This window comes from Python bivittatus, unplaced genomic scaffold, assembly GCF_059951505.1.
Source record: "Python bivittatus isolate LINGU-HERP-01145 unplaced genomic scaffold, Pbiv_v1 ctg000980_np1212, whole genome shotgun sequence".
Classification (NCBI taxonomy): Eukaryota; Metazoa; Chordata; class Lepidosauria; order Squamata; family Pythonidae; genus Python; species Python bivittatus.
Genome location: NW_028277125.1, coordinates 12,101,865 through 12,128,234, shown reverse-complemented (window position 1 = coordinate 12,128,234; position 26,370 = coordinate 12,101,865). Strand labels below are relative to the sequence as shown.

At 37.2% G+C, this 26,370-nt stretch overlaps 1 protein-coding gene across 2 annotated transcripts in view; it reads left to right on the top strand.

Annotated features, from left to right (window-relative positions):
* The window catches only part of NAALADL2 (N-acetylated alpha-linked acidic dipeptidase like 2), a 774,686-nt gene that overhangs the window by 572,739 nt on the left and 175,577 nt on the right, over positions 1 to 26,370 (top strand). For both annotated transcript variants that reach the window (XM_088131936.1, XM_088131935.1), the window contains 3 exons: positions 9,102 to 9,245; positions 23,937 to 24,032; positions 24,861 to 25,066. In XM_088131936.1, the coding sequence (XP_087988062.1) occupies positions 9,102 to 9,245; positions 23,937 to 24,032; positions 24,861 to 25,066 (446 nt within the window). The remainder of the gene's footprint in view (positions 1 to 9,101; positions 9,246 to 23,936; positions 24,033 to 24,860; positions 25,067 to 26,370) is intronic.

Below are 26,370 nucleotides of genomic sequence, written 5' to 3'. Positions count from 1 at the left end.
TTTCCTCCAACTGCCACTTCCATAAATAGCTGTCCTCTAAAAGCAAAAGAGAAATAATACACAACTTTCAGAAATACAGGAATTCCAAACTGAACATACAGAAAGCCAAGGCTAAAAAAGCAGGATCCAAGCAACTGTCCTGTGTGCCATCTACAAGGATATGCCTGTATCCACAAAATTATGGGTACAAATACCTAGATGAAGTGCAGCGATGTATCATCTATTGTCTGTGTCTGTTATCACCATTTTTTAAAATTTCAGGCTTGTGGAAATACCTTTTCATTGTGGAACCTCTTTGTGACAGCCAATCAACTATCCATTCCAGGGGTCTCTTTCAGCACTGTGAGACTCTTCCAGCATACCCCTTTCATCATTCCCCAGCAAATACGCTAAGCACAAACTGTTCGTTTAAGGCACAGATTATGAAAGTAGACATCAACTGCCACAAGCTACACTTCCCATAGGCAGCTCCAGCATTCCCAAGCTTATTTCATTCTTACAATTGTAATGTACTGTAAGGTAGAGCATTCTCATCAAGGAGAAAAAAACAATGGAGAATTAGGTTTACTATTCTCAGTCTCAAGAGTTTGATTCTGCCCCTCATTTATTTGTTATTTTCTTTATGATTTAGTAAGAAAGGACTTTATTGGTGTATTTGCAAGGGAAAATCAGCAGATGGGATATCATGCTAAATCGTTTTCCTTATAATGCAGGATTCCCAACTTCATTTTTTTTTTTTTCTTATGGAGACAGGATGGAGTGGTGGGTATATGTATGGAATTGTACCTGGCAGAGAGTACTTAATCCTTTGTCTACTAGCAATTCTTCCTTGCCATTTCTTTTTCCTTTCTGCTGTCCCTAGTAAATCATTATTTGACTATAGCCAGAAAGGCACCAACATAATCCTTGGTGCTATGTAAAGTAAGGGTAGGGATTCTCAAGGGAATATCAGTGATTTAACAATAATCCCCTGAAATCGATCCCCCTTGTCCCCCCAAAGATTTGCTTTAACCAATGACACATATTTGCTGATTTAAGGTCTATCTCTAACTGTATTCTGAGTTTCCAGTGAAATACATTGTGAGGTGGGTGGATTGTGAACTATTTTGCTGCTTAGCATATGATTATTGTACTTGATTTTTTACAACCATCCTAACAAACCTGCACTTATTTGCTACTAAGTGCTTGATATTTAGTTAGCATTTAGTTTGCAAAAGATTGATACAAGTGCTTTATTTCTACTTTTTACTGCCATCTGCTGAGCATCTCCTTAGAGAAATTAACTGCATTCCATACTGAAACTGTGAATGTCAAATTCACCATGTATGCAAAGCATACAGAAAGGGATATTCCCCCCTGGATATCCACTTTCAGGAATAATTATAAATTTAACAAGATATACATGGAGAAAAGCAAAAGTTATATGGAAAACACTCCAATAAACAAAGCTAAGAAAGGTGACGGTACTGGCTGTCTTCTAAAAGAGCATTTGATCTCAGCAAGCATATATCATGAGGACTTTAGTGGCATGATATTTAAGAACTCTATTTATGCCACCTTGAAATGGACATTTCATTTTTACTCCAGGATAATCCTACTGGATTGTTACAATTAATTCAATGGATTCAATTAAGAATTGAACATAACATTTCCAAGAGATACAGTATATTAGGAAGGGTCAGGAATATTTTACTACAGTTTCTGTGGATCTTCATATGAGTCTTTCATTCATTCAGTGGATACACCAAAGGAAGTTTGGAACACGACTTTGGGCTACATAAGTCAAGCTCAGGAGAAATATCAAGTGATATGGCTGACTGGTGTGATTTAGTGTAACCTTCCTTCTCTGGACTCTTTTTGTTAACATGAAGATCTGGGGGCAAAGCTAAAAAAATAGTCTTATTTTACCACTCTTGTAATTGTAAGTCATGGAAGACATCAATCTCAACTAGTTTATTTCAGAAGCCAGTTTTGAAGGAGAGATATCACATTCATCACCACTATACTATACCGTTTCTCTATTTTTGTTGAAAAAATGGTGGAAATCTGAAAAAAAAAATAGAAGGGGCAACATCCAATACTTTTTAAACAAAGCAATTTAAAAGAAAAAGAAAAAGAAACATTTGGATAACATGCTCCAACTGAGGATTAAACATTGTCTGCCATAAAAATACACACAGCACCCTGGGAAAAGTGACCATTTCACTCTGCCATGCCTCAAATCAATACAAGTTTTTTTTTCCTTTTTCTTCTTAATGCACTCTTGATCTTTGTGCATTTGAAAATTGCACATCACACCAACTCACCCAGGGAAAATCTTTGTGCTATTACAGAAGCAGGACGAGCCATTTTAAGTTATCTGGAAAACAATTTTGAAAGTGCCCTTAAAACAGCTCTTTTAAAAGTGGCTATTATTTTAGCTTCTGCAAGATTTGCTTTTGTATTAAAATATTAATAACAGAGATATCCTTAGTTTTGCTTATTAATAAGAGTGATTGTTTGAACCAGGAAGTAGCAGATTGGCAGTATGCTGTTCTGCTCATATGTAACCTGGCATCACATACATTTTGAAACTTTTTTTCATCTTGTTATTTCCTGCTGGTTTGGATGTCCATGTTGCCTCTTAATCCATGCAAATTTGGCTGTTCACTCTCTCTACTCTTTCTGCCATGATGAACAAGACATGCTCCTGAAGTTCTTTAGAACATCTGCAGCCTCACTTACACTACTTCTATCTGGCAAGTTAACCTTCTTTTGTTCATTTTGTCTGAACTCTGATTTCCTCCTGCTGTGTTTTATATTTAGAGCATGTGTGGGTGTGCTCACAGTACTTCTCAGGAACACCTTAAACCAAACACATTGCATATTAGCTGTGAAGGGCAACCAGATGTTAATGTGTGCCCCAAATCACATTTTCTCTTCTGAACCCAGATCTCTGCAAAGTCTTTTTTTTAAATAACTTTATTAAATTTAACATAGAAACAGTAAAAATTAACAAAAACTAATATTAATGGAAGAAAATAAGAAAAAAGAAAGGAAAATTAGAAAAAAGAATGACCAAGATCAAAAGTGCAGAAAAAATAAAAAAAGAATTGACTTCCAACCCTCCTCACAACAGATATAAGCAACAGTATACATCAATCTCTTACTCTAAGTTTACAACATAACTTTCATTATTACTATAAACCCATATTATTTCTAATAATCAAATCCATACAATATAATTTCATTTTTTTCCTGTTTCCTGCAGAAAGTCCAAAAAAAGTTTACAATTAATATTAAAATTACACAATATCTTTTCTCAAATCAAAGCCATCAATTTCACCATCTCAGCCAACTCCATTAGCTTCACCATCCATTCTTCCATTGTACAGGTAATGTCATAACCTTCTACTTTTATACATATTAAAAAAAAACCTTACTTCAGTTATATAAGAACAAAAATTCCATAAATGTAATAAGAAATATATATTTAACCTTAGTCAAAAATAAATCCATTTTATAATCCAATTTATCATTTTCTCTAGAGAAAAAAGCAAATGCAATCTCTCCCCCTTTATACACAGATCCTTAAAACCTCATCATTCAATCCTGGTCAGAAAAAGATCCCATTAATAACTACCAAAACCCTCAACATACTGTATATGTTAACCATAATCAAATAAATGCACTTTGTAAACCTTTTGTTTACTTTTAAAGATCTTAATCTTTAATCCTTTCAAATAGTGTCCTACAAGTTGATTCCCCATTATCCTCTCCTGCTCTCCTCCCAGAAACAGCCCCAGTAGTTTCTCTTTCTCTCTTCCCAGGAACAGCCTCACCAATTCAACATATTCCTTTTTCAAATCCAAGATAAAAAGTCTTTCCAAGTCACTCTTCTTTTCCATTATTTGTATGTCTCCTTTGATCATGATGACATCAGCTGGTTTCATTTATAAATCCATTCTGGCAACCTTTTGCATATCACTCTTATCCTTTTGGCATTTTTAAATTCATTTTCAGATCCACATCTTTCTTCATACCACCTTCATAATCCAGCATTTTTTTGAATTCCAAATCCATGTTCAAGTCAATCTCTACCTCCATTTCAAAATTAACCTTCTTATCCAATCTTTCCTCTATCTTCTTTCCAAGGGACTTGAATTTAGCTACTAATTCATCAAACATTGATTGGAGTAAACTTAAACAAGTCATTTTATCTTCTAAAGGCTGCTCCAAAGGGCCTCTTCTAGCCAATTTCTTTATCTTCCCCCCAAAGCACGCAATCGTAGGTATTGTATAAATGAAAGTAAGCAGACAGTTCATGCCCTCTGGTCCCTTTCAAGCTATAATTGCAGGCATGTGCCAACAGTGAATACACAAAAACCTCAAATTACTAACTTCTTTTCTTTTGAAAATCCAGCCAATTAACAAGCATATCACAAAAACAAAAAGGTTTTCCCATAGAAACATCAAACCCAATTAATACAGATGGAGTTTATAAAATCAAACTTAGAACAAATAAATCTTTCCTTTTCACCATAAGTAACTGTATATCTTTTTTTGAATTCTCCTTATTTTCCAGCTTTCTGCAAGTTGTTTAAATCAGAATAAAACTCCAATTCCTCTTTTAAAGTTATAGTCCCAGAAATAATGAAAAAACACCAAGATAATTACTAATCTGTTGCAAAGGAAGTTCTGTCTTATGTTAAAAAATAGTTATATTCTAAAGTGGGTTAGAAATGGGATTCAGCTGTACCACAGCTGAAAAACAAAGCTGGATCCCTCCCTTCCCAGCTGCTTCCCAGCTGCTCCCTCGCAAACTGTTTGCAGAAGCTTCCGTTTCTGCGATTAATTTATGAGGAACGGCTGTCCCGGAGACAGAATAGGTTGATCTCTTACTTTCTCCTTGACCCAGAGCAAGTTGGGTGGCCAGCACTTGCTGCCAGCCACCAATCCAGCTGCAATGCCATCTCCCCTCTCACAGACAGATGACTAAGCCGCCATCAGAAGCCCAATCTCTGCAAAGTCTTAACAAGAATCTCTAATTCTTATGATAGAATATTGATTCTGATTGGATCACTTGTACATATGCTCCAAAAGTGGGTTCTTTTTAGGATCAATTGGATTGAACATTTCCCCTAAGTTTAATTTTGATGGGCTTTAAACACACACAAAATTATGAAAGATAGTACCACTGAATTTTGGCAAGTGAAGTTCAAAAGCACTCTTGGTGCTGCAAAAAAAGTGGCTTAGAGGACTCGTGTAGTTCTGGAGACAGAGGTTATCCACCATTTCTTTGAACTGTTATTTAGTTTTTGCATCTGTACTTTATCCACAGTCTTCTCAAGAAGAAACAGTATGTATATGAGTTAAACTACAACTTATATAATTCATTGGAGAGATCTGTGCATATTTTTTTCAATAATTATTAGTTCCTTGTGCATAAGGCAGGAGGGGAAAAAAATCCAAAAAGGTTCCATATCCCCTATTGTATTGGTTAAAGAGATTTCCAAATATATCACAACCACTGTAAAACTAAACATATTTTTAGCACATGATCAATGCCTGTGTAAGAAATTGAAACCTAGTCATGTGCCACAAAGTTTTGAGATGGGATTCTCATTTGGGTGAAAACCAAACATATCATAAGTTTCTCCTGCTCCCCAAATTATAATGCTTAAACTCAGAGTATCCCCTTTAAGTATAAATTGAAGATGTCCAGGAGATTGCTGATTGAGCTTGTGCACTCTAGTTGAGTGAGCCAAATTCTTATTCTACCAAACATTCTTTTTTCATGATTTGCTGTTGTAGGTTATAATTTCCTAGAATACAGCCATACAGGTTTTATTCTATTAAACATACTTTGTTTTCTATTGTAATTTATACTTTCCAAGAACACAGCATAGGTTTCTTTGGAGTTTCTATTTAAAGCATAAAACTGTCACATTTCCATTATGCTTAAGGTGAAAAATTAATGAACCATTCAGTTCTGTTATTTCAAAAGTAATACAATTCTATTAGCAATGTAGTTAAAAGTCAGTTCTATGCTGGAGTCAATTTTTTTTTTCCTTTTCTAAAAAATAGGGGTGAAAAGAGAAGATCATTAAAATACTGTTCTAGGGCATAATAAGGGAGGATTTAAAAGGTTTAACAAAAATGTGAAAGGAAAAGCCTTTTCTCAGCCTCATTTTTACATGGTTCACTTTATTCAACAATGACAAAACACAACTTCCCTATATCACAATTTACTAAAGCATATTACATTGTCTTTTCATAATGTATAGGTTATACAGATGGAAAGTAAACCAATAGAAGTGAATATATGTATCTCAGGGTTGAACTGTGGAGTCCTTGGGGTTGTCTGAGCTTGGTTGTTTTCTTGCAAATATTTCGTTACCCGGCTAGGTAAAAATTAAAAGCTGTTTGCTGAATGTTTCTCAGGGAGACCTAAAGAAAAACTGTGGCTGCAGCTCAAATTGCCTTCTCTGTTTGCAGTTCTCCCATTCTTTTTTCTCCAATCCTGAAGATCCCTTTTTAAACCCATCATGCTATTTAAACAGCCTTCCTTTGAAGTTAATAATGTGGGGTGGAGAAACATTCAAGGTCATGGCATTCATTCAGGAACATCATGTTGTAAGACTTCTGCTCTACTCCATAGTAATGGTGCTATGGAAGATTAAGATGTATTGAATGTTCCTTCCTATTTAGCATCAGTGTTAAACCCCTGGGAGAAATTATTCAGATAGAGGTCTCACCATTACTTTAGACTGATGTATCATCATTCCTGGAACAGACTCAGAGAAGGACAACAAAGAGGATATGGCGGTAGAAACTGTGTCCTCCAAAAATGGACAATGTTTAGCATTGAAAAGAAAAGGTAGAAGGAGGATAGCCCTTTTGAAAGTTGCAATAGAGAAGACCAACATCATCCTAGATGGCAAAGTGCAGAACAGTGAATTTAGAGTCACAAGAGGACACGTTCCAGCTGTATGTCAGGACAAATTTTGTAACAGTCAGAGCAGTTCAACAGTGGAACCAATCAATGTGATAGGGTTCCCTTCCTTTTATGTGTTCAGGCAGAGGCTGATTAAACATTTGTGAGGGACAGGAATTGCTTTTAGGTATTTTCTTTTTTAGGAAAAGAAAATGTCAGCGTATTTCTAAAGTGTGGATTTCTGGCAATTATTTTAGGTTTGAGATGGTCAAGTTGTGTGTGTGGGTATGTGTACATGCCATTAGGTATTATATATATATATATATATATATATATATATACACACACACACACACACACACACACACAATTAATTAATTAATTAATTAATTTTGCAGCATTTCTATTCTGTCACACTCAATTGACTCAAGATGGTGTATCAAATCACCAGTCCAATAACCATCAGCTAAGAATCCCTCCCTACTACAAATTAAAACATCCAAACTGGAGTAAAGTTAAACAGGCATCCAGTGTCCCTCATTGGTAGGCAAAAGTCCACTGAAAAAGCAGCATTTTCAGTGTCTTCCAGAAAACTAGAGGAGAAGGGACAAAGCATACATCTGAAAGTAGTGGGCTCCATAGCGCAGGAGCCAGCCTTCCTAATTTCCCTCCAAGCATCTGTCCTTCATCCCAGATAATCCATAATGGGAGCTGAAAAGTGTTTAGATTCTTATTAAAACCCATGTGAGATAGCCAAGAAGCTCCTTTGTCCCCATCATTTAACACTGTAAATTGGAATAGAAATTTGCCAGATCAGAAATATATTTCTGCAATGCTCTCTACATGGGGCTCCCCTTGAAGAGTATCCGGAAGCTTCAGCTGGTCCAGAATGCAGCCGCGTGAGCTATTTTTGGGGTCCGAAGAAGGACCCATATAACGCCATTGCTCCGTAAGCTGCATTGGGTCCCGGTTTGCTTCCAGGTCCAATTCAAGATGTTGGTTATCACCTTTAAAGCCCTACATGGCATGGGGCCAGGTTACCTGAAGGACTGCCTCTCCCCAAGACTTCAACCCGTCCCACCCGATCACACAAAGAAGGCATGCTCTGGACCCTCTCAGCAAAATAACTCCGACTAGCAGGGTCCAGAAGGCGGGCCTTCTCTGCTGGAGCCCCTGCCCTTTGGAACATCTTGCCCCTAGAGGTGAGACAGGCCCCCTCACTCCCAGCCTTTCAGAGGGACTTGAAGACCTGGCTCTGCCATCTGGTCTGGGGTGGGGAGGGAGGTCATCAGATGTGGGATTGGCTAGCCCCCTAGAGGCCTGGTGTTGCTGCCTTGAACCATTGGCCTCCTGGATTTTTTTCCCTTTTATTTCTGTAAATGTGTGCTGTTATAAATTTTAATTTTATATCTATTTATTGTTTTAATATGTTGGGAGCTGCCCAGAGTCCCCCATTGGGAGGAGATGGGTGGGGACAAGTCAAATAAATAAATAAATAAATCCTAATGGCAAAGATGGAATTAATTTACCTATGACCATCAATCTCATTTAAGAGTATCTGAGTTCAGTAACTGGCTAATCTGGATTAGTTTAAAGCGGTGTTTTCCAAACTTGGCAACTTTAAGATGTGTAGCTGGAGAATTCTGGGAGTATTCACATGTCTTAAGGTTGCCAAGTTTGAAAAACACTGGTTCAGAGCTTTGTGACACTATCTCATATGGTGATGAAGAACACGCTATTGTGAAAGTATTACTTAAGGCTCTTAAATTTGAAATGCTAAAGACATGTTCATAGAGTATAGGGACACTATTTCAGTATTTATACTGCAGTCCTTCCTGTGATATTGCTTCCCTTCAAAACAACCTGAGATAGATGATAGATAGATAGATAGATAGATAGATAGATAGATAGATAGATAGATAGATAGATAGATAGATATGAATATATATTGATGTCAGAATGATTTTAAAGAAGAAAAGAAATTGTTGAGACCCATCTAGCTGCAATGTTGATTCAATCACCATTCTTTGTGGAATTGATTTTATTGTCACAGCATCTTAATCATTTATTTAATAATTCTACCCTGCAAATGCAGGGATCTAGAACAAAGGTTTGATAATTATCACTTACTAAATGGTTTTTCCTTCTATTTCCCCCTTTCTCCCCACCTCCCAACTTCTTGAAGATGGAAGCTATAAACAACACCAACCAAACCTCACTTCTCTATTAGTGCAGACTATTTCTGTAACGCTGGTCAGAAAGCTGTTTATGTCCCTTGAGGAAGCTGGTGAAAATGAAGTTTGCCAGCCACTGAGATTGCCTTCCACAGGTAACACCTTCTTTCTCTCACACTCTATTTCTCAATTAGATCACCATTGTTAAATGGTGGAAGTTCTTGAAGGCCTCCGAATGCATTTTGTATAATTGCATGTATAGTGGTACCTCGGGATACAAACTTAATCCATTCCTGGGCGTATCCCGAGTTGGTCGTAACCTGACGCAAATTTCCCCATAGGGTTCAATGTAAATCCGGTTAATCCGTTCTGCCCTCCGAATTTGGTCACACCCCGAAGCAAATTTTCCCTTAAGGTTCAATGTAATTACTGTTAATCCGTTCTGGCATCTGCAGTCCACGCGTCAGGGGCGGGAAAACGGCCGGGCGTGGCGCGGCGGGAAAACGGCCGGGCGTGGCGCGGCGGGAAAACGGCCGGGCGTTGTGCGGTGCGGCGTGGCAGGAAAATGGCCGGGCGCCGTGCAGCGGAGTGGGAAAACGGCTGGGTGCCGCGTGGCGGGGTGGGAAAATGGCTGCGGATCACGTGTCAGGGGCGGAAAAATGGCCACGGACCACGTGTCAGGGGTGGAAAAATGGCCACGGACCACGTGTCAGGGCAGAAAAATGACTGTACCCCGAGGCAGAGTTCGCACATCGAGGTAAATTTTTGCGGCCGGAGCTGGTCGTAACCCGAAAAGTTCGTTAGTAGAGGCGTTCGTATCCCGAGGTACCACTGTAGTTGGGTTTTTGACCAGTTGGTGACATCATCAGTATGAGGAGACAAGGAGGAGGCACAATGGAAGAGCTTGCCAAAGTGGGGAACAAATGATGTGAAATGCATCAGATGAAAACAGCCATTTTAATGTGTGCACATGTTCCGTGTATCATATTTCATAGGTTAGTTGAAGAAAAAAAAAAAGGAACAAAAAAACCCTCATAGAGCTATCACTGATAGCCGGTGGCTGCTATATCTGCCAAGATCCAGCTGATGGAAATCAAATATCAGGAGTAGCAAGTCTCTTAGTACCAAGCATTAAAGTCTAATGCATGCTATTGACTGAAAAATCCCTCTGACTGTAAGCACTTTCACCCAAGAGATGCTTCAATAGCTACAGGGCAGTTTGATAAGCCCTTACTGGACAATACGGAATATCAAGGAAACATTTAAAGTAGCAAGGGAGCAACAAAGCAACCTTTTTTCTCATAGTCCTGGGCATCTACTTAAATGTCTGCATAAGTATCTGTGTTTGTATATTCATCAACTTGAATCTAATGACTGGAATTACTTTTCTTAGTACATGCAGACAAACATATGCACAATAAAAACGAAGGCACTCATGCTCTGCCTTTAGTGTCCTCTACTAACAATAGCATGTTTTTGAAGAACGAAATGATCTTGAGCCTGTGGAGGATTCAATGAAAGGCATTCTAATCTGAATGCCCTGCAGTGCCTTATATACCCAATGAAGAGTAACCTATCAGAGGACTGATTTTCAAGGAAGGGTGCTTGATGATATCCCATTTTATGTTGTAGAGGCATCCACAACTTGAGGGGCTAAGCAGTCTGTTCTTCATAAAAGCATTCTATCTAGGATGATAACCATAGAACAGGACATGGATAAGAGAAGAATGCCTCCAAGCTGTCAGTCTCCCAGAGTTAAAACTCTAAAGTAATGTATAGTTACTTTCAATTTTTTTCCCCCCAGATGGTTGAACCAAGAGATGCCTTTTTTGTATAAATGTTTCCAACTTTGATTTCCAGGATCTCTATACCTCTCTGAAACTTCAAGAACCTGCTGCCAGATCATATGTGACTTTTTCAGCCATGTATATATATATATATGGCTTAGTTTCATACCTCCCTGTAGATTTACTGTAGTTCTGGCCTTGAGAAAGAAGTAGGAGAGGTAAAACAACTGTTTGCCCCTGGGAAACTGGGGAGCATGAAAAAGAGACTCAGAAGAGCCTCGTCTTGATCTTGTAGTCCTTAACGACCAGTGAAGATTTTGGACAGGCTTTCAAGATTCTCTCAACATACCCTACAACAATAAAGTAGCATTCCTGGAATGGCTACGGGGTCTCTTTCTTGAACTGGCCTACTTCAAAGGGCTGATATTCCCTTATTTTAAGTCCCTGTACATAAAATTGCCATATCCCAGTTGGATGAAAGATGGCAATAATAGTTCCTATATACAAAAAAGGGAATAAAAAGTACCCTAGCAATTATAGGCCCATTAGTCTAATAGATATTGTGACTAAAATGCATGTCAGGTTCCTCTTGAGTAGAGTTGAGAGCTGGATAGCTGAAAAGTGTATTCTCACAGAAGAAAAAGCTGGCTTTAGACAGAGTCGATCTGCTATCAACAATTGCTTTGTCTTGAGCCATCTAATTACAAAATATGTCAGTAAGGGGAAACAACTGTTTGCTGCCTTTATAGACCTTAGTGCAGCATGTGACACAGTAAACAGAGAAATATTATGGAGGAAATTGGCTGTCCTCAATATGGAACACAGACTGCTTGCACTGATCAAAGCCCTTTACACAAATACTTGCTTGAGAGTACGGTTTGGGATTAATGGAGTCATGACAAGTAGGATCTATACTCACAAAGGTGTAAAGCAAAGGTGCATACTTGCACCACTGCTATTCAGTCTATACATTAATGACTTAATAGGACTGATGAAGGATCCTGAAGTATACATGCCTAAGGTACTCAACACATATTGTGTACAACCTTGCTGTACACTGACAATATGATTTTACTATCATATTCACATTTTCGGTTGTGTAGGTTGTTAAGAAGACTTGACTCCTACTGTCATAATAATTCTCTGATTATTAATAAATCAAAGTAAAAAATCACGGTTTTCAGAAAATGACATCACAGCCATAGATGGCTATCAGATGGTGAGCCAACAGAGCAAGTCAACACCGTTCTTTATCTAGGAGTAGTCTTCTCTGAGACTGGATCTTGGCTTCCTCATCATCAAAGGAGCTCACTCAGAGTGAGGGCATGTGCAAATTCACTGTTCAGATTCATAAATCAATGTTATCCAGGTTCCTTAGCCCCAATTATTAAAGTATAGAATGTCAAGTTTACTCCTATGCTCTTATGTGGAGTTTGGGGCTTCAAACAAGTACCATTAACAACACAATCGCAGCATCTGAGAAGTATCTTGGATGTGGATAAAAGGACCGCAACTGCTGCAGTTAGAACTGAATTGGAAATTCATATAATTTGTTCTTTGTCTAAAATCAAGGCATACAACTATTGGTACAAAATCAATCCTGTGGAAACTAACAGTCTCACAAAACTGTGTCTGTTAGAACAGACAGAATCTCAATTACAGACCTCTTGGATTGTACAACTGACAAATTTATCAGGAGCTGTGGTCTCCCTGTTTCTTGTCCAACTGTCTCTGGAAAACAAAGATTGCTGCACAAAGAATTTTGGATATTGAAGCTCAAAGAGATATAGCCACCCTCAGTAAGGTTGTCACATTGAAATGGATGAGCTGCTATAAATGTACCTTCCAATTCTGCCAAACACAGAAATGCCCAAACATCTTAGGGGGGGGGGGTATTTACCCAAGCAAGATTTTAGCAGCTGGACACAATGGTTAAATATGGAAAGTTTAACCAACTCCCTTATGATGAACGTACTTGTATCTGGAGAGCTGCAGAGGTAGAGGACATAACACATATATTATTTGAGTGTGTTCTATAAGAAAGAGAAAGATCAGTATCTTGGATCTTCACGTTAGATGAACAGCCTGTTGGGATCCTTACATTAAAACAACATATTTCATGTGTGGTCAGAACCCCAAAATTACATATAATACAGCCCTTTATTTGAACAAAGCAATATAATTGAGAACTGCATTTGTGGAACCAATTGGGGTAAATTGTAGGGGTGACACAGAAATATGATTTGCATCTTCTTTTACTTATGTGTTTTAGTCTACTTTTACACATTTGTTCTTATTATTGTTCTGCATTTTATATTTTGTCTTCTGATATGGCCTAATGGCTAATCAATAAAGTATTACATAAAATTTGTTCAAGTATCTGGTAAGTGCTACTGAAAGATGATGTTTGGGAGACAAAATGTGATAGAATGAGGGGAAAGAAAGGATGTGGGGGATAGAGACCACTTTTGATTCTGGTCCCTCTTATTTCTTGCTTCAACTCCATCAATCGTGAAGCCTCATCAGATTATCCATGGGGGAATGCAGTCTTTCACTGGAAAAAGTGGTCAGTTCCAACCTACAAGACACTGACTTAGGTGGACCAATGAGCTGATTTGGTACAAAGGTGGACCATAATGTCCTATGTTTCTATAACACACAAGTCATGATTAAAAACCCCAGCACAATCAGATTTGCAAAATTTTGTTATTATAGCACTCTCAGTAAAAGTAGTCTTAGCTTTTTTTGTTTTGCTTTGTTTAAATCCCATCTTTATTTGTAGGTCAACCCAAGACTGCATACATATGGAATGCTCCCACCTCCTATTTTCCCCACAGCAAAAGCCCTGTGAAATGAGTTGGGCTAAGAAAGAGTAACTGGGCCAGATTCATCCAGCTGGCTTTCATGCCTAAGGGAGGCCTGAAACTCACAGTCTCCTGGTTTCTAGGTCAGCGCCTTAACCACTACCCCAAATGGCCTATCTAATCTTCTTGGTTTGTTTATTCATGTGTCTCACAACTATACATTTTATTTGCACATTTTCAATATCCAGCAATGGGTGCAAATGTCTCATTTCCTCCCCCTGCCAAAAAAAAGTGCTGTATGGGTATGGATTGTAAAAAATGTTTCCCTACCCACTTCTTGCAGCTTGTCCCCTACATTTCTTCTCTCCCTGGATGAATTCTGATATCAGAAACTCGCTACTAGAAAGAAATAAGATTTGGGAAAGGACTTGGGTTCCTTTTGCTGATAGACTCACACCTCCTGACTCACTTCACTGCCTGAACACATTTCCAGTTTTGCTTAAAGGCTAACAACGGTAACAGAGCCATGAATTAAGGAACTGCCATTTCAAACAGTTGGGAAGTATTCTTTATTATAAGAACAATGAAAGTTGCTTTACTATACAGTATATGTAGCAATAAGCAACCTGCTATCCTCCAAACCAGTGTTTCTCAACTTTGGCAACTTTAAGATGGCTGGACTTCAACTCCCAAAATTCCCCAGCCAGCCAAGCTGGCTGAGGAATTCTGGGAGTTGAAGTCCACCCATCTTAAAGTTGCCAAGGTTGAGAAACACTGCTCCAAACATTTTGGACTACAGCTCTCACAAACTATGACTGCTGATCTTCTTGGGTCTAAGGGAGTTGCAGCCCCACACATCTGAAAGAAAACTAGGTAGCTATCCTTTGATTTAACATACCACCAAATCTTCAATGCCCAGGGCCAGCCCAATTATTAGACAATTTGAGATTTGCGCTGTCATTTTTTGCTCTGCCTTAGGCAGAAAAAAATGTACTAGAACTGTCCTGACCATCACACACACACACATGCTATATCTTCTGTGCTTAAGCAAACTGTAGCTCTAATATTTAATATTTCAGCTCAGAATCAAGGAAATAACAGGAAAGTCTACTTCTAAATTTACTTTGCTATATCTTTAGCATCTGAAGTATTTAGTACATCTATTCTGAAACCTGACTGTGGACAGAGAATATTTAGAAACCAAGTTATCAAGGATAGTAAAATAACGTTAATAATTCTTATTAAAATGAAAGTAATGGTGAAATGATAGCATTAAAGTTGCTTTTAAAAAAAAATCAAATCAGCTAAAACATGGAGAAGAATTTAAGTCTATTCCATATAGTAAAATTCTGCTCTCTATGAGGAAAGAGAGAATGATTTCTTTTGAAAAAAAAGTAGGCTATTTTTTTAAAAGAGTGTCTCATATATACAGCTTACCAAAGATAGGAGAGAATTTCACATTGTTCAAATGATGCAATTATGATAAAGGAAAGGGTTTACCAGTTTTGTGCAGCATTGGTATAGCTGATCCAACTTTCAAGACAAAGTCTTGGGTAATAGATATGCCTATTATCTAAAAGCACACCATTCTTTTTTTGCTTCAGCACTTTTTCCATGTACCCTTTAATCAAGAAAATATCTAATTATATAAAAGCTCTACTTATCAGTTACCTCATGTGTTTTAAAACACTTTACGTGTAATTATTTCAGATGCACTGAAAAGTATGACATTTTTCTCCTAAAAAAAGGATCAAAAGCAGAGTTTTTCACCTGTTGCCATTTTATTCCCATATTCACTTATGCCAGTAAGTTTTTCTCATTGCTCATTTGTGATTCCACTCTGGGCTGTGGGACAATGATTCCTTTTGTTAAGAGGCAGTTGGCGAAATCTAAGAAGGAAGATGAGAACAAATGTGAATAAGTTATACATATTGTGGATTGGCAGTGATTACTTCATCATGAGCACACACTGGAGATTCAACTATATTCCTTGTGGTACTGTTTATGTTACATTCTTCATACAGACTAATGCAGGGATTAGATTTTCAGCCCATTTCAATTTGCTCAATTAGAGGATGGGTTAGAAAAGAAGCCACCTCAAAGAGTGAAACAGGAACAAAATTCCCTGAAGTTCCTCAGTACTTTTTAAAAACCTAATTTAGAAGGAGAGATGATTGGGAGGGAATATTCATTTTTCATAGCAGGAACATTTCACACCACAAGGAGTACTGTATATTCTGATGGGTGTAAATATATTGAAAGGTTAACCAGTGAAATCCACTTGGTTGATTCAGCTACAACCAAGGAATGGAAAAAAATAAAATAATATCTACTAATATATATGCTATCATGTGCGATAATGTCAATAATAAGAAATAACAAATTATTTTCATTTAGGAACTTTTTAAGGACATGATTACCTGTTTACCAGATTATTCTGCCAAATTGGATGCACTCTTGGTCTTCACTCTTCAAAGACAATTAGCAGATTTGAGGATCAATGTAGACTATGCACTAGGAATTGGGACATGGAATGCTCTATTAATGCTATACGATGTTTAATGTGGGTGAAAAAGTAAAGTTTAGAGATTAAGAACAAGGAAAATTATGCAGAAAACATGCAAAACAAATTTTGAATACAAGAAGCATTTTATTCCAACTCCTACTAAAAAAACTCTGTGTCTAGCTCCTGTTCTGGTGGACAGGAGATCACTTATAGCTTCCCTAAATATGTAGGACAGAGACAGGCTTGAAAAACAAACATTATTTCCATTTAGTATAGCTGCGGGTTCTAGATGATGATTCTCAAATGCCAATTCCAATGGTCACTGAGCATATAATCACTCCCTGTCCATTCCAACCTTATCAAACAAGAAGGACCTTTCCTCTAACAGGCAGTTTCTCAAGTCTGCCATTGCCAGATCAGTCTGGCAGGAAAGCTGTAATTCTAATCCATGCATAATGCTGAATTATATATAACAGGTAGCAGCTCTTTAAAAACTCTGAGAAAGATTATTCCTAGACCTTGGTTGAACCAAAAATCTGAGGAGGATCATATCTGATCAGTATTTGGATGGGAAACCATCAGAAAGCCCCACAACTGGGAGTCAACAAACCATCCTGAAAGAAAGCAATAATGAATCATTTTCATGTTCAATAATGAATCATTTTCATCATTGTTGCCAAGAAAATTACATGTATGGGTCCATATTTATACCAAGAGTTGAGCTTGACTTGAGAGAGACTTACTTTTTAGCTAGTACCTAAGATTTCTGTAGAAGGAGAATTTGAAAACTGAAGTTGATGTTTTGACCTGCATAAATGTGCTCAGTCACAGAGGTAGTAGCATGTTCTCCTAACAAATTGGTCACCTCTGTCATGGAATCAGTAAAACCCTTGTACTTAAAGTGTTCTCCAAATTTCTTAGAATGTGTTGCACAGATTTGACCCACCAAGACCATTTTTCTAAACTCCTGTGTCTCAGTATGATTTGAGGTCTTTAGTCTTTCAATTTCTTTTTCACAATTGTTGACCTCTATGAAAGCAAACAGTGGGTTTAATTGTTAGTCTAGATTTTCACAGCTACTAAGGATGTGACATCTACTGCCAAGACTGGTTTCAAATCTGCTCTGAAGAAGCTACTAGCATGGCTAGCAAAATGTCAGCATGTATTCATTGTCTCAGATACCATCATTCCAGAAATCATTTCCCCAACAAACAGGAGGATCTTTTTAAAGATTCTGTTCCATTTGGAATGTTCCAAAAGGAATGAAGTCTGTTTTCTATCTTTACATGGGACAACTTACCTTTCTTTTATCACTGATTTCTTTTCAATCAATCAAAATCTATCTGGAGGTAGGGAAGAAAGATTTCATTAAATCAAGCAAATAATGTCTGAGAAATCATGAAAAAAGAGGCAGAAGAACATGTCTGTTATAAGAGCTTCCATCTTTCCCATAAGCTATGCTGAAGAAAGCACTGGATAAGAAAGTTTACAGTATATTCAGCATTCTGTCTGAAGCCATTGATTTGCAGTTAACTGTCTTCATAAGCTGTTTGATACATTACTAAGCAAGAATTAATTTTGCAGAAATAAATGCACTCTATTAATGATGTGGTGAGAAATATTTTCCTGCCTTGTTGGCCTGCTGTACAGAGAATGCCCTTTTTCAGCAGTACATATTAAGAACACATTTATAGGGATAAATGAATAACTTTGTATTTTCTACTTTTTTTAGAGTTGAGCTGGAATGTGGAGGGAATCAATTTCTGAAATGAAAAGACACAAGGAAAAAAGATAACTAGTAATATTTAGCTGAAGAGATTTGTGCATTTTAAACAGCATTGGACCCCTTTAAATTTTACTAGTTTTAATTATTCCTCAGGATGAATAAGAGGTGTAGTAAGGGGTAGTATTTTAAATTTGCATATGACATTCATACTTTTCATATTTACCAGATAGTTGAGAATAACATATACACCTTCCCCAAGTTCATCTGCTAAACAGAGGTTATATTCTTAGTTTCAAGAGCAATTTAGCATGGGTGAAGCAATGTTTTTCAGAACCATACGTTCATATGTCTGAATATATAAAATTAAGTATCCAGTTCTTTAGATCCCCTTGTAACCCACGGAGCATGAACTTCAGAAGGGAGAGCAAAGTCTATTAAGAATACATGTATAACTTTTTCTGCAGAAGTGCAATTACGTAATTATAAACTCATTAATCAACAGAATGCTTTATTTCATCTCAGAACGTGTTAGGTGGACTGAGAAGGCTCACTCGTTGCTAAGTGGGACTTTGGATTCCTCACCTGAAGTTCAGCTTGATAGCACTTCCACTGTCTGGAGTTGTGTAAAGGCAGGGAGAAAATTTAAAATCTTTGGCACATCATATACTTATGGATGCCTAGTCACAGTCTTAACAATGTTCTACTTAAATGGATATCCATGTGAACACTTTTGAGTTTTTCTGTATCTCCCCTTCCCAAACTAGTTTATTAGTTTGTGGGCTTGGCAGTATAATAGGCTGCATTCTCAATGAGCACAGCAAGAACACTAAGCAGATAAATCTTTACATTGAAGCTCCCTGGGAATAATCCAAACATTATTTATAAAAGATCCCCCAGGAACCTCCTGAATCTCTTGAAACAGCCACAGCTACAGGCTTGCTCCTGGTGTTTTGCTAAGGACATCATCATTCACATAAGGGACTGTAGTGTCATTAACAATACAGTGTCCTGTCTTCTCTGCTCTGTAGCTTTCTCTAGCTCTACTCCTTTCCCCATCCTAAAAGATGGAGGTCAACTGCCAGGTCCTATCTGGGCAGGAAGAAAAAAATCCATGTGCTGATCACACTTCAGTGGGTTAAATATATAGTGCAAACTTTTTTTTTTAATCAGCTGTAATATTAAACCCAGAGACAGACATGATCTTATGTATATATGTAATATTTTCATGTAGTATCAGTATATTATATTGTCATCATTAGGAATTTTTTAATCATGTTGTCTCTGTGTAGTTTATGTTGTTCATATACCATCATATCCATGCAAAGCCTTGAGTTCAACAGTGGCAAGGGAACTCAGATTACATGCGTTAGTTATATAATGTTTTGTGGTTTTGAATTTAAAGGCTCCCCAAAACATGAAGCTAAACTGGAACTATTAACACCAACAATAATTTCTTCTTGTCCTTTTATTGTGAAGTAGCTTTATGGCTTAGATAAAGAGAATATTTCAAGCTGCATTAATTTAAAGTTTCCCTGTCAGTTCCTGGAGCGTAAAAAGTAGAAAGAAGTAAAGTTATGAAGACTTTCATCAGATGTCTCATGTTGGAAAGTGCGATTGGCTGTCAGAACTATTTAAGGAAAATTGAACTTTACTTCTCCTCCGTACTCCACTGAGAGCTGCTGGAGTCTTTGTCAGGCATACTAAGCTTTTAAACGAAGTCATGTTACTGTACAATATGCCTTTGCATTTTATTACCTGATCTGGTTGCTGATGAGGGGCACGATTGCGGATCTAAGGAGGGAGCAGGGCTAGTCATTAGAGAAGGCACATTTTTAGCATGGTGTATTCAACAGTGTATTGTACTGTATTGAAATGTATTCCCTACTTTTTCACAGCTCTCTTGTGACGTCACTGATTTTCCTGCCACCAGAAGTCAGTGATTTGGAACAGAAATGTAGAAAAACATTTAATATAAATCAACCAGCATATTATGCTTTTGGTGGTAAACTTGACTTAGTGTCTTTTTGGAATATTTCTATACACTCTTTCATACATTACTACGCAAAGGTTTTTGATTATCTCTGTTTTTTGTTTTTGTTTTTTAATCAAACTTCAGCAAATACTGGTATATACATAGTATTTTCACACAAGGCCATTAGAAGTGCCAAAGAAATATATGTTGTTATGTAAATAGAACTTACTGAAGAGAAAGATGCATCATGTTGCAAATTTCATTCAGGTTTGGATACCACACTAAGGAGTATATTGACAAGCTCAGGTGAGGACAGAAGAGATCAATGAACATCATCGGAAATACAGAAAACAATCCTCTATGAAGATATTGAAAAATTATGGTTTAGCCTGGAAAATATTAAACTGAGGGAAAACATGATAGAATTTTTCAAATCCATGAAGGGAGGACAGATGAACCAGGAGGCAAGATGAATTTCACCGGCAAAACCATTAGTTGCACGTTTGCTAACAATTCAAGTGGAACCAGCTACCAGGGGGCTGTGAGAGAGAAGGTATTCAAGCAGGAGGATGGAGACCAAGGTCATGGACTCCAACCCTAGTTTTGAATTGATTTGTCTATGCACAACTGGACTTTCATTGAAAGCCTGAAATGGAACAGATTAATCTTCCAAATTGATTTGGAAATTCAAATTAGATCAAAGATGACCCTCTAGTATGTATCAGTTTAAGCCTCTGGGTTTTGTTTTGTTTTTTTGTTTTGTTTTTTTGCAAAATATCTTGTATTTATATACATTTCTCCTTGTATATAAAAATATGAATGAGGTGAATTTCTCTTCAACCCTCTTAACAGAATCCTGGATTCCTATTTCCTGGGTTCTGTCCCAGCTTATTATGCTTTCCTTTATTTGGCTTCTGCTCTTTCCTTCCTTTCTCACTCTGCAACTATCTGCGTCCATTGCAAACTTTGCCCCCTTAGCTCTACCCACTATTCTCTTTCCTGTTTGGGATACCATGCTGTATTTGGTCTTGGTGGCTAGGCTGGTCTATGACTGAAATAAAGATCTGAAATCTCGAACTCTTTCTATAGCACATTTGAAGGCCTCAAAAGCTTTCCAGGCTAACACATAAGAAGAAACCTGCTCAGGTTAAAAAGGCAAGCTACCATCAAAGATGCAAAGGCCAAAGGCATCTCCTCCATAAATTATACATCCCATATATCCAGGGATGTATAATCTTGAACTTCAGATTGATTATTACTGCCTTGCCCCTCCAGTCCAAACAGGGGTGGTGCTGGATAGGTAAAACATCTGCGGAGGATATTGACATTCTGGTGATGACACTATGGTTTGCATCAAGTTGTATTATTAGTAATATTTTGCTGAGAAAAAGGACAAAAGTAGATTTGCTGTTGCTCTTCTTTCACACTGTAATAAGGCCATTTGTTTTCTTAGCCTAGAAGGGCGGGAAGGAGGGAGGAAGATTTAATTAGTATTTAAAACAAACTCATTAGTCAGATGCTAGGAACATGAACTTGAAAGGTTTTTTGACAAAGACAAAGAGACAGGTTATTTTCCTTGTTGCAATTTATTCCCCAATTAACCATTCCTGCATGTTTGTTGAATGAGACCAAGAAATAAAACGATTGGGGGAAAGGAACAATGAGAAGGATAATTGTCCCTGAGACTAAAGATGAAACGATGTTCCCACAGAGTATCCTTTTGGCTTAATGATGTGATTATCATTATTTCTGACATTCAGGCTATGAGTGGCATTGCTTAGGTAGATGAAATGGTACCAAGGTTTTACAGAAGTTAAAAAAGAGTCCTGGGAGGAATGCATTAAGGGGGACGGAAGACATCTGGAATGAGCTAAGATGTGGGTGCTCAGTAGATCTGGAATGCTGCCCTCCAGTTGGAAGGAGAATGCAGAAATGAAAAATAGGAAGATAATTGATGTACAGCTACTTCCACCATCAGTTTAAAACTCTTATTCCAGAACCCTTTTATTTGTTTCTTATAATGCTTTTAGGTGGAGCAATCATTGTAGTCTTAGTAATGAAACCAAATTCAAAATGTTACTGGAAACACTAGTTTAAGTTCAGATAGGCAGGGTAATGTTCAAGAGTCAAAGCAACCCTAGCAGATCAGGAAACTATGGCAGGGGAAATGCTCTAGCTTAACTTTTCTGCTAACCAAGAATATGTAGAGTTGCTAACTCTCAGTGACTATCTCTACAACTGGCTCCCTTTCATAGTCTGTTTTTGTGGATATCAACCCTACTTCCATTTCTGTTTATGTTGCTCTCTGACATCTTTGCTTGGTTTCCCACATATTTCCCTCCCCCCCCCCTTAACTTCTGCTTGAGCTCCTCCCTATTTAGCTACCCAATCCAGAAGCAAGTTTCAGTAAGCATGAGCCTTTGTCCAGTTAACCCTATCAATTTCCATTTCCTTTGCACCACATTGACCCTAACTGTAGGGACTCCATACAATTGCCCTCTATCTTTTCTCCTTAAAAGCGTCTCTGAAGCTTTGAGGAGTAAACAGAAATTATAACATAATGTAGGTGCAAAGAGGTAATAAGTAGTTTTGTACACAGACTCTTACGTTTCTTAAGTTGGTATATATGTCATGAAAATGGCTTTCTGAAACACCTTTGGCAACCCGTTTTATATATATATGTAACCCACAAAGTGATGTAGCTTCCCAGACCCATTTTTTGTCAGCCAGAACACCCCAAGATTTGCTGCTAGGATTTAGAAGCAAAATTACCATTTTTAAACATTGTGATTCTGTTGCCTGTTTTGGTTGACTTAAAAAATCAGGGCATTAAGTCAATGCTGAGTTTAATAAACCTATTTTCTCCTTAAAGCTCCTCTGAGTTCTAAAAAATTGATACCAGTTTAGTCCTAGTCATTCTCTTGAAATCTCCAATCACCCTGTTGCTCTTGGAAGGCAAAAAAAAAAAAAAAAGAACCTGAAAGAAACATCAAAGTGAAACCACCATTCAGATTGTCCAACCCTATTCTAAAACCCAAAGAACTTCCATTGATGTTCAAAGTACAACTGGCTCATCTGACTTGAAATTTAAATTTTGATTCTTATGGAGAGTGTTGTATTTCTTACAAATATGTAATGAATTTTTTAGATATACCAGCCCAAGAATTTATTCAATATTATTTTCTATAGAATGATATAGTAGTTTGGTTAGGTCTCTGCTCCTGACATTTATTCATTTGTATGTTTGTTTGCTTAAAATGTGTATGCTGCCCAACCCCCTGAACGGCTCTAGGAAGCTTATAAAAATGTAATAAGGCAATCATAATCATAAAAATAGCATTAAAACAAGAAATCATCAATCATTAGATTAAATGATTAAGACATTAAATGGCCTGGATAAATGGATATATTTTGAGCCCCTCCAACAGTGTGATAAGGAGAGATTGCTTCAGTAATTTGATTAGTAATATGTTTTATAACTACAGATAAAGCAGAAAAAATTGTTGATATTGAAATTATTTGTGCCAGAACAGTAGAACTGCTCCATTCAGTAACTTAACCATGTGGGATTGACTGTTTAGAAATAGTGTGGACACTTAAAGATCTACTTAATAAAAAGGTGTTGTTCATTCATCGGTGATGAATTGTATTCCTTGAGTTAATAGGTCTTTGTTGTAACATGTGCATTTAATCTCTTTCATAATCTTTCATAATGTTTCCATTTTTAGAGTATTGCACCCTTTGTACAGTTTTGATAACTTTGAAGTAATCACTGAATTGTGTGGTAAATCAAAAATTCATTAAATAAAGAAATACATTCCCAATCTATTTTTTTCTCAGGTGTTTGTTAATATAGATGCATTTTATTATAACTTACTTTAGGTGATTAAAAGTAGATTAATTGTTTTAAGAAAAAATAAAAAGCAAGAAAACAAGCAAAAGCTTGTGAGCTTTAGAAATTCAGGAGGTATCTTTGGGTAGACAAAGTTGTGAATGGGTTTTTAAAGACTTTGCAGTTGGATCAAAATAAAATACTTTCTTTTTCTCTTAGGAGAAAGGAAAATTCTGACTTTGAATGTTCAGACCCAGCCAACATATAAAACAATATCCAATATTGTTGGGTATTTAAAAGGAGCTACAATTCCTGGTAGGTTTATCTTTATTTCTCCATGTGCTATCTTCTGCAAGTCACTTGCCACATTACTGAACAGAGTAACACAACTTATTCTGGACTGAAGATTGCACTTAGCTTCAAACTATATATAACAATCTATTATTTTTAGGGTTTGTTCTATATAGTTATCCAGAGCAAGCACTTATACCTGTCTGAAAAATAATTATGGGAGTCGAAGTCCACACAGCTTAAAGTTGCCAAGGTTGAAAGACACTGGTGTAGACAATATTCTTAGCACATTCCACATTATGTGCTTTGGTTTACTCTTATCTAGTTTAACTATTTCATATCTGAGTACGTCCTCTGATAGAAGTCACATTTGGTTTGAAGGAAACTACCTTTTACTCCAGACCTTTAGCAAATAGAAAGCAAGAGACTGTGATCACTAGATGTTTCAACTGACTTTAGATATAGTGAGCTCAGATATCTGGGTTACTTCCAGAAATATAGTATTTGCTGAAAATGATGCAAGAGAAATCTAATCACTGAAGCCAGTTTAGATCCATTTTAGTTAGTTGCAATAACTGCTCAGCCCTATGTCCTTCCAGATAGGTTCCTTAGAAGATGCCTTATAAAGCATTCTGCATTATAAACTATGTTGTTAGCTTCGGACTGCAAGCAAATATGTTGAGATCTCTTTCAGATAAAAATGAAACTTGAACTCAGCTGACTACTATGGCAAGTAACAGTTGTGATACAGCTGGCAAGAATGGGGAAGCTTACTCATACTATCAAGGTTTGGAAGGACTGTTGCTTGTGCTGTTTAATTAGTAAAAGCATTTGCTGGTGCATGTTTTTCAGATAGATATGTTATAGTTGGCAGCCACCATGGCGGTTTGCATGGTTACAGTAGCGAGCAGTGGGCTCATGGCACAGCAATGATGACTGCACTTATTCAAGTCTTCATGAGGAAGGTGAAGAAAGGCTGGAGGCCTGACCGGACCATCATTTTTTGCTCATGGGGAGGAACCATGTTTGGCAAGATTGGTTCCTATGAATGGGCAGAGGTAAGAATGTTCACAGGTTTCTTCCTTAATATAAGGGAATCCAGAGTTGCCAACAGATCCAAAACCAGGGCTTAGAATTATTAAGTATTTCCTGAGTCCCTGTCCTGTGGATCTTCCTGGTCTCCTCTTGCTAAATGTTATTCTCTGAGCGTGTTGTTTTCTTCCTTCTCAGAGATGTTCTCTAAACGTGCAGACAATGACCAGGATGAAAACTAAGTCTGAGCTACATCTCCCACTTGTTTTACATGCTCAGTGATTGTATCCAGAAGGGTGAATGAGTAAGCAGTGGTATCTATGAAGAAAAAGAGGGGGCCATGATACTTGAAGTCTCCCCAGATGTGCAGCTTTTGCCAATTGCCATTATGATTATCATCTAAATGAATATCATGATCTAATTAACTGGGTGATGACTCCAATGATCTGAGTCGTAGCCAAGAACCTAAGAGTCATGGTGGTATTGGTGAAAAATGTAAGCTGTTATAAGTAGGGTCACCTTTTGCAAAATTAATGGTGTCAAGTCCAGTAAGTTTAAAATTAATTAATATTGCCACTTCAGTGAACCTCACCTTCTTTTCTATAACAGTAATGTCTGGTATGTTATGTTCTAAGTGCCTATTAGCTTGAATTTTCAAATCCCACAAAATGTTGAGTTCCTCCATTTTGCAGTAAGTTTTCAGGCATGTGATTCCAGTTGTGTGTATGTGTGTATGTATATTGCAAACAATAAATTTGGATTTTCTACATAAATTTCAATAGACAATTTTTGCAACCCTATCCTGGTTCTGCTTATGGTGGTAGTGATGATGATGATTTATAAATAAATTACTTAAGAAATGTTCAGACATTAATAGTGAAAGCACTCCTAATCTTTAGCTAATTATGTTTGTATGTATGTGTCCATGTGTTTTCTCTTAATCAGAAAATAAACAAAATCAGCATGTATTAAATCATGTTATTATGAGGTGAGCATCTGAACAGAGGTGTCATCTAAGGAGATGATCCTATTCAGATACATAAGCGAATTAAGGCAAATGGATATGTTCACCTTGTTTCTGTCAGCCACCACCAATTCCACTCCTCCTATTTAAAGTTCCAGAAGTGATCCTAGATGTTAAAGAGAAAATTAATGCCCTCTGGACTTTGGTGGAATATCTTTTATTACTGGCAAATGAAAATTGGATTTCCAGTCCCCAAATCCCCAGTGGGAAACTGATGCTCTTCAAACCAAGCAAACAAACAACATCTTTTAGGTAAAGATTTTTGGGACAAGAAGTGTTACTACAAATAGTAAAAATGAGGTATTT